Raw genomic sequence first — 17,882 nt, 5'->3', positions numbered from 1 at the left:
CCGGACAGGTGACCCAAACTAGCCAAAGGGGTATTCCATACCATCTGATGTCATGCTAAACAATATATAGGGGTGGCTAGCCGGGGGAAGGGGGCCGGACTGCTCGGGGTTAGGCTGGGCATCGGTCAGCGAGTGGTGAGCAATTGCATTGTGCATCACTTGTTTGTACATATTATTATTATTTCCCTATTATCACCATATTATTATTATTGTTATTATTGTTATTATTATTTTGTTATTATTATTTTCCTGTCTTATTAAACTGTCTTTATCTCAACTCACGGGCTTCACTTTCCATTTCTCTCCCCCGTCCCAGAGAGGGAGGGGGGAGGGTGAGCGAACGGCTGCGTGGTGTTTAGCTGCCGGCCGGGTTAAACCACGACAGAAAGTCTTCTCATAGAAAATGCATGTCAAGGATCTGTGGGTACAGCCATGTGCTATGTGCTTATCCTAGAGTGAGGTCAAGCATATTTTAAAGTAGGAAAAGAATGGAGGAGAACAGTGCATGTGTTTTACATATGAGCAGAGAGAAGATTATTCATTGCCTTTGGAATCTGCACATAGTTTGTTGCGATGTAGGCAGTCAGATCCGTGCCTGCAGCACATAAAACGCAGTAGAGCTAAGTGTGAGTTTGGTTCAGTGTTTTCCTTTCCAGATTTCATTGTTGTAGGGATGAAGAAAAGAAGTTGTACTGCTGACAAAAAAGCAGATCAGCTTGAGGAAATCTTGTCTGAATTGTTTTGGCAAGGAACAAAAATTGCCTCTGCTTCGCTGGTACAAAACTGTTGTTTTTCAATGGTTTAACAATTATAGCATTTCATTTGTCCATACTTCAGTGTGCCATCACAGTATGGCATCATCTTGTATGAAAATCCTGGTGTTGAAAATATCACTAAAAAAGCCACAGTCTCACAGATGTAGACATTTCTGCGGTAAAATTCTGGTATTTGGCTGTGCAACTCTTGCTAATAGTGACAGCAGCATTTATTGCTTATTGTACATACTGGTTTTGTAAGTTCACCTTTGTGAGGGGTGAATTATGAATTACTGATGATTCAGTCATGAATTCCTTCCCAAATTTGTTTCTAAACACTCCTCTGGCCACACAAGTTGCTTATTAGACATCTAAGGGTCAAATATACCTCTTCTTAAGAACTCTGAACTCCGTTGGAGTTCTTTCAGGACTGCATATGATCCAGTCTTTATTACCTTTTATTTATTCCCGTTGTTATCAAGCCTTTGGATTTTCATTAGTCTCTGAGAAGCAAGAGTTATTCTGAATAGGAATTGGAGATACTTTATATCTTTTAGGTTTAAGTCTTGTAGACCTTCACTTCTTCAGTAAAAGTTCCAGGACTACCAGCACGTCTCCAGGAAAGTGTTTCATCTGCGTGAAACATCTGTCTGATCTACACAAAAGTATTGGCATATTGCGTGGCATATTTTCCCACATATCGCTGTGGGTTTCTTCTAAACAGTATTATATGTCCTAAAGAGACAAAGCGCTGAATTCTTAGAAGTGCTGAACATCGATGCCTTTTTTTTTTTTCTTTTTAAGTTAGAAGGTATTTTTATCATTTCAGAATCCCTGAAAGATGCATTATGAGAATTTCAAAACATGCCAGTTTTGAAGACCAAACTTTAACATTGAGCAAAAGAAGAGATGACGGCAAAGCTTTAACAGAAAGAAAAAAGAGTCCTTTTACTATAGCAAAATACTTTTCCCCATCTGTCTTGTTCCTAAGAATGTTTGACTGCATTTTTTGTCCAGAAACATAGATTGATTCTTCTCTATATTTTCTTTTCTTTGTGCTAGGGCATACCACATTCAAACCTTGAAGGCTGACTGCTGCTTTTCAAAAAAGACAAAATAAAATGCTTTCATTCCAAAAAGTATTTTATTTCCAAAATAGCAAAAGCAATAACTTTGTAGTCAAACAAAAAGAAATATCTTTTTCTAATTCTCTTTTTTTTTAATTCAATCTCAGTTTCAAATAAAAACAAAAGCTTTTCAATAGGCAAAACCTTTTTTTTTTTTTTTCAGAAATATTCTACAGAAGAAAGATGTGCATATCAAAATACTTGACAATAATCCTAAATTCATCTTTTTTAGCCTGAAATCTGAGGCCAGACTCCATCTGAATCATGGAGTTTCATCTCCATGGGTGAGCTGCACAACTGAGACATTCTTTCTGCATGCAGACAGACAGGTATTCCCAGGAACAGTTTTTAAAGGTGCCACTTTCTAAAGGAAGTGGTTGCCACTTGCACAAATTGTTAAGACCCATGGCAGTTGCATGTCAGCCCAGAGGTCCAGCCTGCCCCACGGCCTGTCTCTGAGAAGAGCTATGCTGGGGAGACAGAGTACATGTGCTCTGTTGTGAAGTCCCTGCAGGGCATCATGGCCTGATGTTATGGCTACAAGAAAATAGAAACCAGGAGAGTAAAAGGCACAATAGGAACAAGCCTCTTGGGAGGCAAAAGAAATGCAACCCAGAAAGCCTTTTTCCGTACTGAAAAAGCTCCTACAAAGGCAGCAGCTGAGCAGCAGATTGTGGATTGTGTCTTGGAGGGTGTTATTTGCCAGGCCCTTGGCTTTGCTGAGTACACAGCAGACTTTCAGAAGGAAATAATGGTCAACAGCAGGTTCTTGGGGAGAGGTATAAGAACAGAGCTAGGAAATAGGAACATCTCCTTGACATGCTGTTTCCGACCTGTAGGTGGTATTTTTCTATTTGAGAGCTTGGGATTAATTTTTCCTAAATGGGTTTATCCAGCCTCTTCTGGAACCTCTCTAAACATTTCCCATTTACAATTTTGTGTGACAAATGCCCCCTCAGCTTAAGTAAGTCTTAGATGAAAAAATCTTTTGTAACCTCCCAGCATTTTTAAAGCTCCCTAGCTCTTGTGCTACAGCAGACAGCAAATAGGCAGAGACTCTCCAGCTTTTCTGTGCCACTTGCCACCTGCCCTATGTTGTCTCTCATACATCCTTTTCAGGTGCTTATTACGCAGAAGTTGCTCTTTACCCTGAGTCACCTTTCTGTGTACTTTTTCTACTTCTGTTCCCTATTTTTGGGAGCAGGAGGCCAGGAAACAAGACATTATAAAGTGTTCAATGTGTAGGTGTGTTGTGGATTTACAAAATGGTACTGTAATTTTTTTTTTCTGGTTTGCACTGAATTACTGTGTTCTGCTCTCTATTTTTTGCATCAAGTATATAGTAATTTTGTATCTGTGTTACAGTGGGTTGACTGAATTTCTCCTGTAGATTTTGAAGAGAAAAGAGAGAAGAGAAAAGAGAGCGCCATCTTGTTAACCTGCTTTTATTTATTTTTTTTCCTTCTTTTTGGTGGGTACTTTAGCATATATCACAGTACCTGCTACAAAGCATTTTGCTGGGTTTGTACACAGGAGCTTACTCTGGTGTTATCTGTAGTTTCTGGAAGAGCTCTAACCGATTTCAGTGCATACAGGAGACTTACTGGGACATGAACATAGCATAACTGTAAATGCTGATGGAAAGGATGTTCTGGTCCTCCTCTTACTTCACTTCCAAGTTCTGCTGAGTTTCTGGGAGACACGGAAATGCCTGTCAGAGTCAAAACTGCCCTCCAGAAAATAGAGGCAGTGATAAGAAAGAGAGGCTGTATCTTCGTTGCCTTTCCCCATGTGCTGTTTCTTGTGCAAGAGTGGCCTCCCAGCTGACCTCCTGCATGGTGACGTGACCATTAGTACGTCTGTATCAGTAAAGCCAACCCTACTGTATGTTGCTTGAGTGCTTGGCCCAATGAGCTTCAAAGTTCACTTTCCTGTGATGTCTCCAAGGGCTCTGATCCCTTGGGAACTTCCCCTTATGTTTTGAAATATAATGGGTTTTTATGGCTGTCTCTATTCGTGACACAGATGTGTGGTCTGAAGATGGTACTGGCACTGAGAGAAATTTTCCTGCCCCAGATAGCTATGTAGCAGCAAAATCCAAGAGAACAGGCTCTTTGTCCTTGCCCTGGGCTGCTGTCTGCACACCGTATTGCTCCCTTCAGACAGGTCTGAATGTAACTGGAAAAACCCTTAAGATGATCAGTTGTGCCCAGTGCCAGGAGAAGAGGCAGCGAGCACAAACTGAAACACAGAATGTTCCGGCTGATTACGAGAGGGCACTTCTTTACTGTGAGGGTGACAGAGCACTGGAACAGGTTACCCAGAGAGGTCATGGAGTCTCCTTCTCTGGAGATATTCAAAACCCTCCTGGATGCCATCCTGTACAATGTGCTCTAGGTGGTCCTGCTTGACAGGGTGGTTGGACTGGAACATCTCCAGAGTCCCTTCCAACCTCAACCATTCTGAGATACTGTTATTTTCTGTGTATAATCAGAAGCGTGGGTTAGAAGGGCTGCTTGTCATTCTTCCCCAGCAGGGTGGTGCAGCCACAACTCCATCTCTGTAGATCGAGCCCAAAATGCAAAATGCACTCTGAGCCTTGCTCTGGAAACCATTGAACATGTTGACTTCCCAACTGCTTCAGTAGGGGCTAAAGGATTTGGCACCTCAAGGGCAGTGCTTGGCTTTTCATCAGATTTAGCTTCCTAGCAGAAGGGTCTTGGAATTAGCAGAGATTTAATTATGCCAGTCTTAGTGTAAGTAGTCTACTCAGTTACTGGTTTGGTACCAACTTCCCCTTTTGTTTGGTCCTTACTGAATGTACATCGTGCCAAGTTTTGAACTGAAACTTGAATGTGAATGGATTTAGGGGTTTTTGTTTGGTCCACAGTCTTTAGTTCTCAGTGTTCTTTTTTTTTTTTTTTTAACAACTTGAGTCTGAAATCATGAGTCATCTCTGCACTTCTGAGAGAGTTGTTCTGCCTGCAAGCTGTGGTGTCTCACATGTATAGGTAATTTGGATGATGTATTAGTGTGTGCAGTGTACCTCTCATACCAACACAAGTGGATTTCAGTCAGAATTAAAGCTTCTAGGGGAAAATTTATGTCAAGTTTAGAGATAACTTGCATACGTTATGTTCTTAAAATTACCTGAACACAATGCTGAATCAGCTCAGCCTTTGGTATGTGTGGGACCTGGAACTTGTACCAGATTTGTAAAAACGTTTATTGTGCTGTGCCAGATGCAGTCATAAAATCACTTAGTTTTCCTTTCTCGGGCAGGCAGAAATAACAGGGAAAGTCAAATGAGTGGCATGTGGTTTGCTTCAGGCCAGCAGAAGTGTAGCATTTCTGTTCTAATTACCAGTTTTTGTTATGCAGGTTTCCAGACTACGTTGTACCAAGCATCATCTGTGTACTAGAGGCAATGCTTTGTCCTCCAGATTCTGTGACTCTGAACCTTTTTCTTATGGCTCTATTTCACTTCTTCTCCCCTTTCTTCCCATATCTCAGTTCTTACTCTCAATCAGTTTTCAATACAGCCACTGCTTGTGATGCGAAATATCCTTTTCAGTGTACTGTCACTCATATTTTGATATATTCTGGTATCCTAACGTGTCACAGCTGCCCTCAGATAAGGACTGGATTTTCTTTCACAGTGTATTTGGTTTTGATAAACCCCCTTCCCCTTCAATCTTCCTCAGTGACAGTGTAGCAATCTGCCATGTGAGCGTGGCTCTCAGCCTGTGCAAAGCTAGTAGAGAAGTTTTCTCTCATGCTTCCCATGGAAAAAAGGGCAGAATGTTTCAAGCATTTATTGGGCAGAAATGATAATTTCTACTGTAGGCAGTGAGCTGAAACTCAGTGTAACAGTGCTGCTCTGAGGTTACCGTTTGATGTGGGAAAATGACCTTTTGGAAAAGCACTGGAAGCATGAAAAGTGAAGAAACTGATAGCATCAGTACTGTCTGCCTTTTAGGTTACCTTGATGACTTTCATGGTAAGTAGTGGTGTGACCCTTCTTAGGCATGCTGAAATTCATTCATAAGTCCCATCTGTGGCACATAGCCAGAGGCTTCATGAGTCTGCAGGAAAGAGAGGCAGAAGCTTTCTCCCTGATACCCCAACGATCACAACTGCAGACCTAAATCATACCCTCTGCTCCTGACAATGCTGCTTGTTTGTGTGATGGGGCTGCACGGAATAAAGCTAGAAGAGAGTCAGCAGATGGGTCAGTGAAATCCAGTCTGGCGTTTCTCAGACTTCAATCTTCAGCTTCTTCAAGCAAAATCATTTCTGTGGAGGAGCAGAAGTTGTACTGTGATCTTCCTTTTTCTTCTCTTTAGGAGAATAAAGCCCCTGCCAAGCTTTCATCCACTGCAAAAAGGGATAATTGTGCTTTCTTCCATCCATCTGCACACGTCGTGGCAGCTGTCTCTTTGGTTCATCATTCTGAACTCTGCTTTACTGGCTGTTGACTAGGTTTCCTGCGGGTCACAGTAATACAAACAAGACTTGTCAGTAAAAACAATGCCAGTTGTCACTTGATCAAATATTTGTATTTAGTTATTCTCTAATAGGTTTGAGCTCTGCAGTGTTAATATTGCCATTCTTGCTGGCATGGAATTAGTTGTAGAATGTAAGTGAGCAGTAAAATAAAAAATTCTTGGTACTTTCAGTCTCTAGGATTAGATATTGTGTCTGTGGATCCTCTTGCATATGTTTGCATTGTTATTAGAAATCAAAGTTTAGGTAAGAAACCTCTCACTGATTTGGTGTTTATTCTTTATTCTTTAGTGTTATGTAGGTTTTAAACCTTTAAATTTGATCTACTTTACAAACTGTAAAAGTTTACTGTCCATCAGATCAAATCATTAGAACTCATCCTGTTATCAGAAGTCGCAAGGGATTTCAGAAGCTGGGTGTTACAAACCATTCTTATAACATTTCTCTTTTCATGAGAAGCTGTTTGGATATTAGAGGGGGAAAAAGTATTTATACTTTTTAAACTCCTTAGATACAGTGCTTTTTGAACAAGCTTAATCAGAAAGAGATGAATTAGATGTTCCAAGAGTATTTTCCAAGAATAAAACAGCTGTTGCTCTTTCCTACTTCTCCAAACTGAAGGTTGTTTTTGGAGAAATTGGGAAACATATTTTGTCTCAGAACAGTGACACCTGCCAAGTTGTTTTTGGATTCCAAATTAAGGCAAAACTTGCAAGAATCTCACCCTCCTGTGACTATAGTCAAAGTAAGCCTCCTGCACCTGGAGAAACAGCTCATGTTTTTTTTTGTTTGTTTGTTTGCTTTGTTTTTTTTTTTTTTTTTTGTTTTGTTGGTGGTTTTATATTTATTCAGTACAAGTTGCCATTAAAACTTCCAGTATACAAGGGTTTCACAAAATGGGAGGGGGAGGACAGAGAGACCAAGGACATACGGTAGAGGCAAACACTCAGAAGTTTTGTGGTGTCATTGAGGTTGGACAGTAAAGGTTATTAATCTTCAATTTAGATTTCAGTTGCTATTAGATTCACTCTGAAGTAGAGCTTAAGGCTATATTGATATTTTTCATACTCATTGCTTGCTGGAGTGCTCAGTATTATCTAACCGACTTATGCAGGAGGAAGGACTTGTGTAGCACTTTGCATTTGAGAGTGATGTGACCTGCTGTGTGGATGTGCTTGTGCACAGGCTGGGTGTGGTGGGGGTATCACCTCCCTGGATTTTGGCAGGTTCAGCAGCCCAAAGGACCATGCCATTTCCTCCAAAGACACAGCGGACTTGTCAGCCATCAAACTGCAAAGGCAACATGGGCAAAAAGTGCCCTGGAACTCAGGAGTGCCCTGGGCTTCAGAGAGCCCTTGGGAGTCCATCTCTCAGTGGCAGTTTGGAAATGAGACTGGCAAACAGAATAAGGACTCAAACTGTGCTGGAGTTAATGAATTACGAGTCAGATGTGTCATGCAATTTCCCTGCTGGACGCTCAGCCTGTGGCAAACACAGGCTTGTTTCAACTTAATATAACCAGTGCTGGAAGTTGTGTAAGATTTAATAAATGTCATCTTCGCTGTATTTTAAGACCATAAAAATGGATATTCACTGTATCTCCACTAATGGACAATAATTTTTTTTTCTGTTGGAATTTACTGGTGTGTCTGATCCTTAGATGCAGAAAAGAAGCACAGATCTGGCTTAAGCAGATCAAATGGGATATATTTCAAAAAGTAGAAAATGAGAATGTGGAAAGAAGTATAAGGGCAGTCTGGGAATTAGACAACAAGAAGTGACTGATACGGTTAGAGATGTAGTGGTTCATCTTCCTCGTGAACCACTGGAGATCCCAAAGCAGAAGCCTGTACAGAGATTATAATGAGGCTTCAAGCAGCTTCATGGCCATGCAGAAATCAGCTTTCATTTACAGGTCTTCTATCATAAGAAAAGTAGTCTGATGGGATATGTCTGTGATGCCGATCTAGCTAGTTGGTGGCCAGCAGGGCACCCAGAACTGAATATGTAAATAAGACACGTGGCCTGCTGCTTCTAAGAGTAACCAACAAAGAGCTGGAGGAAGTAAAAAATGTTTTTAGGATGAACAATAAGGGTAAGGATGCCATGACCTGATGTATGAACAAAGGTGCTTTTTTTTTTTTTTTTTATTTAATATGTGAGCCATTCTCAAATACTCACATTGATTAATTTCAAAGAGAACTTCCTCTAATATAAATAAATACAGCCAAGGTACTTCAGGTTCTGTAAGAAATGTGAAGCTTGCAATGAGTTGGAGGTCCACAGAAGTTATTCCTGGCTGTCAGTAATATGTAAAAAACTCTTTCTGGGCCACTGCAGAGGAACAGATGGACACAGAATTTGGTCTGTTTGCTTCTCTTACCCATTTAAATAAATGGTGGATTTCAAATGAACACCTGCCTTAGCTTCTTTAAATGCATCTTAGATAAACTTCATCCAAGTCTCCATCTCTGCTAAACTGTGGGCAGAGGAATGAACCAGTCCTGCTCAAGCGCAGGTTTGGACTGATTTAGTAATATAATGATACTGTCCTTTTCCTTGCCTTATTCTAAAAATAAGCTATTTTAATTTTGTACCAAAACTATGCTCAACTATAAGACTCTGTTCCAGAGGCTTAGCACCTTTGTCACTTAATCCTGCTGAAAGCATCATTTATTTTCTTTAAAAGAGATAGAGTGCTGGCTTTTTGTGGGGGTGATGTTCATAATACAAGCTTTTGTCCAATTTCTCAATTCTTGAAACAGAATCAGCCTCTCAGCTTTCTCCTCTCTGCCTGAGCAATGGCATGGCAGGTCAATTTCTTTGTAGCTGTAGCTGAGGAAGGAGGTGAAAATTTTGCTTGGATCCTTGTGTCACAGGGTTTGTGTTTTAGGTGGAGGTAGGAACCAATGATGTTTCAAACAGAAAGACCTTGGGAGGGTGGGGGAAATTCTCAGAAAACAAATCAGAATCTGAAAAAGGAAAATAAGAAAAAGGAAAATATGTTCACAGATAATTTACTTCAGTAGTTCAGTTTTGATTATTTGAGGCTGAAATTCTCTAGTAATGAGTGTGGGAATACTTCTGTTTCCTACAGCACATTTTTTTCTTTAATTAGAAGAGTCCTTTTTTCAAACCAAATTTCTCTTACCACACTTTGCAGTTATAGTATGTGGCTGTGCAACAAACTACTTAAGGGTAAAACCAGCATCTTTTCTTCTTATTTTTGTTTTCCTTAATTTCTAAAAACTCACCATGTTTTCAGAGTCCGTTGCTGACTTATTGTTGGAAATACTGCAGTCTGCTTTGAGGAACAAACTGCTCTCATTACAGATGTTACTTTTTTTGGCATTATTGTCAGTGTTCTCAGTAATACAGAACTGGACTCATTTTTTTTTTTCTTCCCGTTTGCCTGACATACACCCACTAATTCCAGCCCTTCCTGTCTGGAATAGAAGTGCAAATTACAAAACTTAGTCAAGGCTAAAGCTGTTCTTCTCCCTTCTCCCACAGGACTCTGCTTCAGTTTCCTATGTGGAACTGTTTGAAAAATTCCTGCCACAAAATATATTTTGACAAAAAACGCTGAACATTTGACCAAAAGAAATATTATGTAAAAAAATACCTGCTTTCCACTGGAAAACAGAGATTTCTACTGAAAATCAAAAATGTTGGCTGAAAAGCTTGATTCAGAACTGTCCTAGTATTGCCTCATGGTGAGCAACATGCAGTGTGGGAGATGCAATATGTCCAGGGAGCCATTTGTGTAAAAAGGATGAGACACTTGAGTGAAAAATCCCATTAAGTAGTGTAAAAGCGCTTCCAAATACAGCCTAGGGGAAAAAAAAAATAAAAATGTTGGAATTTGAGGAAGGAATGAAGAACAATAACACATTTTTTTCAGTTTTCCCCAATAGACATTGAGAGACCCCACCCTCCTCCATTTTATGGCCATTTCTATTATTTTATACAGTAGCTTATCATGAGAAAGTTTGAATGAGGGGAACTTGTCTGCAATCACTTTTTCTGTCATAAAAACTAACCTTTTAAATCTGCATTTTACAATAAGCGTAACTAAGCTTGCTTATTTCTGATGAGAATTTCATAATGAGGATTATTTGTATACCCTGAGGCTATGTGAATGCACCCGGGAACTGCAGTTCATCACATTACCAAATGTGCTACAAAATGAAAAAAAAATAATTAAAAAAATGTTATAAACTGTTGAAAAATGAAACAAAAAACCACACACATACATTGTATATATACATAGCTTGAAATCTGATGGATTTTAAATGAAAAACGCTTGCTGTTATATTTGAGAGTCAAAAAAGAACAGATGAAATGAACAGAATTAAAGAAGCACTTATATAGCAAAGATAAATTTGCCAGTTCTGAGTGCTCTGAAGTAAATTTAATGTGAAGATAGGTGACGTTTTCTTCCAGTTAGTCTCATTACTTCCTTTCTTGCTATACAGCCTGTGGAGAATGAAAGTTCAAGCGCAAAGTGTGAATTCAGTAAGTACTGGAAGTCTGTTGAATGCTGTTTGAAAGTACATCTGCATGTGCTGGAAGCAGATTCTTACAGTCACTTCATCCCAAGTGGCATTGGTGAGCACAGTGCATTGTGATTTTCATATTTGGTTTCACCCATAAATTTACACAGGTACTGCATTTCTGATGAAGACAGAACTTGAAATTGAATTCATTAAAGAATATTTTCCCCAACTAGATTAGCACATGAAATATAAACTATTAATCTTCTCTTTTTTAGACTTATTTCTAAAGAGCTCCACATTTCTCAGGGTTAAAACTGTGAGAGTTTTATTCATTAGCTCTATAATGTGTAGGGTCTTTACATTTCCAATTGATAGATTGTGTAATTGATAATTTGTTTAATATATGACCTAGAGCATAACACATATGCTCTTCTTTATGATTCTGGATAGGAATGAAAACAACTATTCCTACCTGGCAGCTAATCAGTCAAAAATTAAACAGTTTCAGGATAAACAAAGGAAGGATAAGGGATCTTGTTTTAGGAGATAAATGGATGCCTGTTTGCGTTAAAGCAAAGAATTTATTGCTACAGGAAGTCTTGATGGAAGAAAAACAATTTAAGAAGCTCCATTCTGATGGAGCTACTTCCACCATAGCAGGAAGTCCTTCTGCAAATATGAGTCCTAGCTGCCTTATTATGTCCATGCTGAATTACCAGGCATGCCAAAACTCAGTGTTGGACACAAGTTTTGAATGAGATGGATGTGTAGGGTACAAGGCATGGTCATTTTTACTCGTTTTCAAGTCCCTTTCTGGGGGAGGAGAGCAAGTTAAGTGTTTTCAGTAGAATTATCTGTGGATAGACTCTAAATATGTTGAGGCTTTTGTTGGGTTTTTGTCTGACACAATATTGAACTGCCAGAGGAAAATTATCATAGCCGTTTAGTATCTTCAGATTTAGTCCTTTTCCCATCGTCCTGCTGACTGATATTAAGCATGGACATACATGATGGCAGCAAACTATATGTATTGCATGTAGAAGGCAGAATCATGTATTTCAGTGCACTCCACTGTTGAATTGCACTTGCAATTCTAACAGTTCTTGAGTGATTTGGCAGTGACAGAGAGTTGATGTAAAGAAAGTTTGAAAATACATTTGAAGTGTATTTAGCATCAGTGAGTGTTCATGATAAAGGAGGAAGCTGAGTGTTTGTGATAAAGGAGGGAGCCTCCCTAAATTTGCTTTGATTTACATTTATGTAACACATACACAGAGCTGTATTTAAGACACTGGTCTCAAGAATCTTTGTATCCTCGTGGAATAGTGGCTGGGAATAATACAGACCAGGGAATCTAGTTTATTTTATATTCCATTATTTTCATCTTCTTTTCCATCTTTTTTCCCCACATGGTGCTTACAGTACCATATTAATGGAAGCTGCAAGAAAAATAAGGGCAATGCATGCACTTATTTCAAGCTGGCAACACCGTTAGAGAATACCTGTATACTGAAACTGTCTGGAAAGAAGGAGTACTTGGAGATGTTTGGTTACAAAGTGACCGACACCTTTAGAAAGATAAGATCTGGCCTGGTTACAATATCCTGTCTCTGTCCTGCACTGTCTGGCAGCTGTCTTTACCCTGGAGAATGCAGATGGCACTAAAATGTGTAAGATGTAATGGTATCAATCTTACTCCATATTTGAGCAATGATGTTTTCATCCAAATTTCAAACTCTTTCAGAATCTCCCAGTGCAGAAAGTTCAAGTGAAAGGAAAGATTGCTTATAAATCTCTTACATCACTGAGGAATTTATTATGCATAGAGCAGGCAGTTTTGCTTAAACGAGTTGTATGGCTGCTAGAATTTAGGATCTGTGATAACTTCTGGAGCAAACTGTTTATTGTTTTTATTTTTGCCACAACCTGCAATCTGTCTAGAACTATAGTACTTGAAAAAACTGTATGTTCTGCTGGATCCTCTGAATAAGAATAGAAACCAACAGTAACAAAGTGCCACCTCTGCCCTTTCTGTCTTTGCAGTCTTACTAGCATACAGATTTTTAATGTACTTTTCAAGTCTGCCGTGCAAAACAGGAGTGAAGGAAACATCCTCTTGCCTTAAGAACCACATTTTAGGCAGAGGTTAAAACAGTTTTTCATGAGCCATTTTGAGGTCAAAGCTGAAAGTAGAAAAACAGCAACAAATCCTCATTTTGATTCAAAGTGCACAGTCAGTGGCCTAACAGGTACAGTTATACTCTATTTGGTGACAGTGCTGGCTTATATTTTTCCATGCTATCCCATCAGTTGCTTGTAGGGACTCACCACTGAATTAACGTGTGAAATGACTGCATGAGTGCACCCAGTTAGTATTCCCAAGCTGATCACGAAGGATTGCGTATGACAATATTGGGCTTACATGGCAAGGTTTTGGTAGCAGAGGTGGCCTTTGTGTGATGAGTCCAGAAGCTGCCCTGTGTTAGATAAGGGCCAGTTTCCGCTGGCTTCAAAGGGACCCACTGCTGGGCAAAGCCAAGCTATCAGCAATGTTGTTTGCACTTCTGTGAGAGCAGATTTTAGAAAGGGAAAAAATTGCTGTGCTACAGCATCTGGGAGAGAGGAGTGAGAAGCAGCTCTGCAGCCGCCCTGGTGAGTGCAGCAGGAGGCAGGAGGTGCTCCAGGCACGCAGCAGCAGTTCCCCTGTGGCCTGTGGAGAGGCCCCTGGTGGAGCAGGCTGTCCCCCTGCAGCCCACATGATCAGGTCCCACACGGAGCAGATCTCTGTGCTGCAGCCCATGGAGGAGCCCCCAGTGGAGCAGGTGGATGTGGCCTGGAGGAGGCTGCGGCCCATGGAGAGCCCCCGCAGGAGCAGGGCCCGGGCCGGAGCTGCAGCCCGTGGAGAGGAGCCCATGCAGGAGCAGGGGGTCTGGGGGGAGCTGCCCCCACCCGTGGGGGACCCATGCTGGAGCAGTTTGCTCCTGGGGGATGGACCCAGTGAGAGGGAGACATGTGGGAGCAGTTCCTGAAGAGCTGCTGCCTGTGGGAAGGATGGCATCCCATGGGAGGGACCCCATGTGGAGCAGGGGCAGAGAGTGACCATGAAGGAGTGGCAGAGATGAAGCTGCTGACTACAGCTCCCATTCCCCTGCACTGCTCAGGGAGGACATAGAAGAGGGTGGAGGGGAGGGAGAAGGTGTTTTTAGTTTGTTTTTAGTTCTTACTGCACTGACCTGTTAGTAACAGGCAGTGAAGTGTATTAATCTCCCTATGCTGAGTCTATTTTGCCCATGTTTATGATTGTTGAGAGATCTTCCTGTCCTTATCTCAACCCTTGAGCCCTTTCCATTGCATTTTCTCCCCCGTCCCCTTTGAGGAAGGGGAGTGAGAGAGAGGTTGTGGTGGAGTTCAGCTGCCTGCTTAGAGTTGTTCTTGTTTTATTCAGAGCTGGTAGCAGTTCTAGCTGTAGGTTAGCTGTGCTACTCCAGGGTGTCAGGAGCTGTTGAGGCGTGTTGAATTGTGAGTTGATGACACTGGAAAGGTCTGGAATGTCTCCCCAGTAGAACAACCCCCCAGGCTTCTCCTTCATGTTTCACAGCAACTTCAGCCTTGATGTTAAGTGTGGGAGCAGCCTTTATCTTCCCAAGATAGAGCAATCTGCAGCCAACAAATGCAAAACTGCTGTCTTTTATAAATCCCTTTTAAAGAACAAATGTTAAAACCTTTGCGTAAAAGTTATTAATCTCTGAGGTGTCTTTCTTCAGGGAAAGAGACATAAGTGTGGTCTTTTCCAGAAAATAAGGGACATCAAAAATTTCTAGTTTTTCTGCATAAATTGCAGGAGGCATCTCTTGGACCTTGTCTCACATAACATAGAGGAGACAAGCAGGAAGGTAGTAATTACAACTAGAAGAAGGGTGGTGCAGCTGTTTCTGTTCATATTCAGTTATCCATCTACATGAAGAATGAAACACATACAGGCATGCTTCAAGTAGCTGCATATACTCCTGGAAAGTGATGTGATGATGATGATAAGGATAGTAGTAGAATTAGTACAGATAAGCATTTACTGTAGAGGACAGGATGAAAATTTATTTCACTCCGATCTACAGGAAGGCTGGCAGTATTTCTGCCTCAGGAGGATGGGACAGGGAAATTACAGTACTGAACTTAACAAATGATGTCTGCAGAATGCCGGCTGGTTTGGGATGTCTGTTGTGGCAGAGCTGACTTTAGAATAGAGTTGTTATGGCAAAAAACATTAAGACTGAGAAAGCAGATGTTTTATATTGAGAAACAGTAACATTAAAAAAAATAAATAAAATCAGTGGGAATGTCCAAAGCCGGGTTCTGTAGTAGCCAATGGTTACTGGCTCATTGAACAACCTTTCCTGCCATCTATGTGTGTGCATTTGCAATATGAAATACGTTTATTTTTTCTTTATTCTCTTGCTCCATAAAGCTTGGATGGATAGCTGAATTTTGACATACAGAAACTGGGGAGCTTGGTAAATGAGGTCACTACTGATAACATACAATTTTTATGTGATTGCCTTCCTTTATACAGGTGCAACTTTGACACAATTAGCCAGTGTCTGATCAGTCTGCCCTACAAAATCAGCATCTGCGGTGAAGATGACTAGTTCTTCCTGGTTCCAACCAGGCTAAAAACACAACAGGACTTATAAAATATAAAAGAAAGTTTGAATCCCTTGGAATGAAATGGAATGGACCTGTGCCAATGCTTTGATTCCTTGAGCAGCAGGAGGAAAGCAACATCTACTTATTTCCTTGTCTAGCCTCCACATAGGAATTCCTCCTCTGTAGGTTCATGCTTGCTTGACATCATTATCCATTCTAAGCATGGGTTTTATTGCTTTCGTAGTGCATCTCAGACTATGTCAAAAGTAGCCTTGATTTATAATTTAAAAAGAAACCTGGGCATTTTTGGTTTCGTGTTTAAGAATGTGAGGGCTCAATTTCTTTTTCCTTAAAAAGGAAATGAAAACATACAAGCAGTAACAGTAATCCCAGATGAGCAAACATATGTGACTTTGAGTCTTAAACCTGTGAAGTCTTATGGGTGTAACCTTAAGGCTTCAAGTCAAGAATAATCTCTGTTTTTTAAGCTTTGACTTGCTGTAGAAAACTGGAAAGGGGAAGAGTTGTCACTTTTTAGAGATGTTGGGGCAGACTCCCCAGCTCCAAAGAGTTCCCTCTTCGTGCTTTTGTGCTGGCTTTCCCAACTGCCTAGGGAAACTGGGGGACCTTGGAGTATTTCAGAATGATTTAAACATTTTTTCTGTCCTCTTAAGTTTGAATACAGCAGCTAAGGGATTACAGTGTTGCTGATTTTTTTTTTTTTTTCCCCTGTCCCAGAGCAGGTTAAGCAAGATGCATTGACCACAGCGAGAGAATGAACAAAGACTGAAAAAAAGGTCTAAGAGTAGGTGGGATGCCTTGATCTTCTGTCACATCCCCAGCGTGGGCTAGGGGACCTGAGTTGTCAGTAGATCCTTCTCTTTAGATTTAGTATTGCTCTGTATATGTTGGAGTGTAGGGGCTGTAGAATGGTTTTGCAAAGTTAGCAATCTCTGCAGAAATGCAAACTGAGACACAGGGTACCAAGGCCATTCTTAGTTGCATGCATCTTTCAGACTGCAGCAGCAGGAGGTGTAAATGAATCCTGTGTAGTCCAGGTTGATATCAAAGCCCTGTCAAAAGTGTGCTCAGTCAAAGTTAGGAGCTTGATACAGAAGCTGTAGCATGAGAAATTTTACAGCCTTTGTTATGCCAGCCTATTGTATGATCACAATAGCTTGCTATAAGTCATGAAAAGCTACTTATTTCTTCCATTGAAAGCCTGGGGGCTTGTGGTGGGGGGTGATGTTTGAGTTGAGAGTGGACCACACAGTTCAGCCATTTTGTGTTGTGTAATCTGACTGTGGAATTTCAGTAGGAGCAGAATTACGCTTTTCACTTATGAAATAGCTTCTATTCAGGATTTGTTCTCTGGGGAATGGCTGCAAAACGCCAGAAGAACAAGATGTGGCTCTTTGTACTGCATCATGTTTGACTAATTAACTCTTGACCTTTCCGTGGCTTTGTACAAATATGGAAGCTTTTGCCTCAATACATGGAATTTCAGGACATTAGGAAGAAGATATTTCTTCTGTTCCCATCTGGTCTGTTACACCTTCATGAGGTACAAAGCAACTGTGATGTATGCAGCAAAATAAATGCTGAAAACATGTTGTTTTGTGTTGTTTTAATATTTTGATGCCACAGTGTAACGGCTGGCTTATGAGAAGAGCTCAAGGACGGTGATGTGAAAAGAGTCTAGTTTACTTTTGAATTCAGGTAGTGGACAGTAGAGATTAACTATTTTATGCTTATTTTCAGACTGGATATTTCCAACTGCCCCATGGGGATTACTTCATTGAGCCCATTAAAAAGCATCCACAGAAAGAGGGAACGCCCCATCCCCACATTATCTATGAGGCAAATACCCTTCAAAATGCTTTAAGGAGAAGACGAGCAATCCCAGTGGAAGAACAACAAGCATGTGGATTGAATGGTACAAATGTTGCTGAATTTCTGCCTATTTGCCTTCTGCATCTCTCTGAGCAGCTTTTATTTTCCAGCTGTCTGTGCCTTTCCTTTTGCCAGGCTTTCCTAAACTGTAGAAAAAGAGATTATGCAAAATGAGAGTGTCTCAGTCAAAACACCTCTATGGCCACCCATCTGGTTCCTTTCTGAGTCTGAATTTAAATCCTCCTTGTGACTGCTGGAATGTTTTTCACACCGTTTCTCCTTTCTACCCCACACTTTTTCCTCCAGCCAAAATTGTTTAGTAAATTTGACTTGAAATTCTTCAGTAGTTTTGGGATGACAAGAATTGCAGTTGTTATTATTTTAACTAAAGTATACTCACTCCATGGAAATGTTGTTCTTAATATAAAATATCCCATCTCTAATCCAGTGTTTATATTTAA

The 17,882-nt window shown here is 40.6% G+C and overlaps 1 protein-coding gene across 3 annotated transcripts in view; it reads left to right on the top strand.

Annotated features, from left to right (window-relative positions):
* The window catches only part of ADAMTS12 (ADAM metallopeptidase with thrombospondin type 1 motif 12), a 173,052-nt gene that overhangs the window by 51,732 nt on the left and 103,438 nt on the right, over positions 1-17,882 (top strand). For 2 of the 3 annotated variants that reach the window (XM_038170323.1, XM_072030844.1), the window contains exon 3: positions 17,290-17,464. The exons of the other annotated variant lie outside the window; for it this stretch is intronic. In XM_038170323.1, coding sequence (XP_038026251.1) covers positions 17,290-17,464 — 175 coding nt within the window. The remainder of the gene's footprint in view (positions 1-17,289; positions 17,465-17,882) is intronic. 3 annotated transcript variants of the gene reach the window in all.

Source organism: Anas platyrhynchos, chromosome Z (genome assembly GCF_047663525.1).
Source record: "Anas platyrhynchos isolate ZD024472 breed Pekin duck chromosome Z, IASCAAS_PekinDuck_T2T, whole genome shotgun sequence".
In the NCBI taxonomy this organism is placed as follows: Eukaryota; Metazoa; Chordata; class Aves; order Anseriformes; family Anatidae; genus Anas; species Anas platyrhynchos.
The sequence above is the reverse complement of the archived record's forward strand: the minus strand, read 5'-3'. Positions and strand labels throughout refer to the sequence as shown.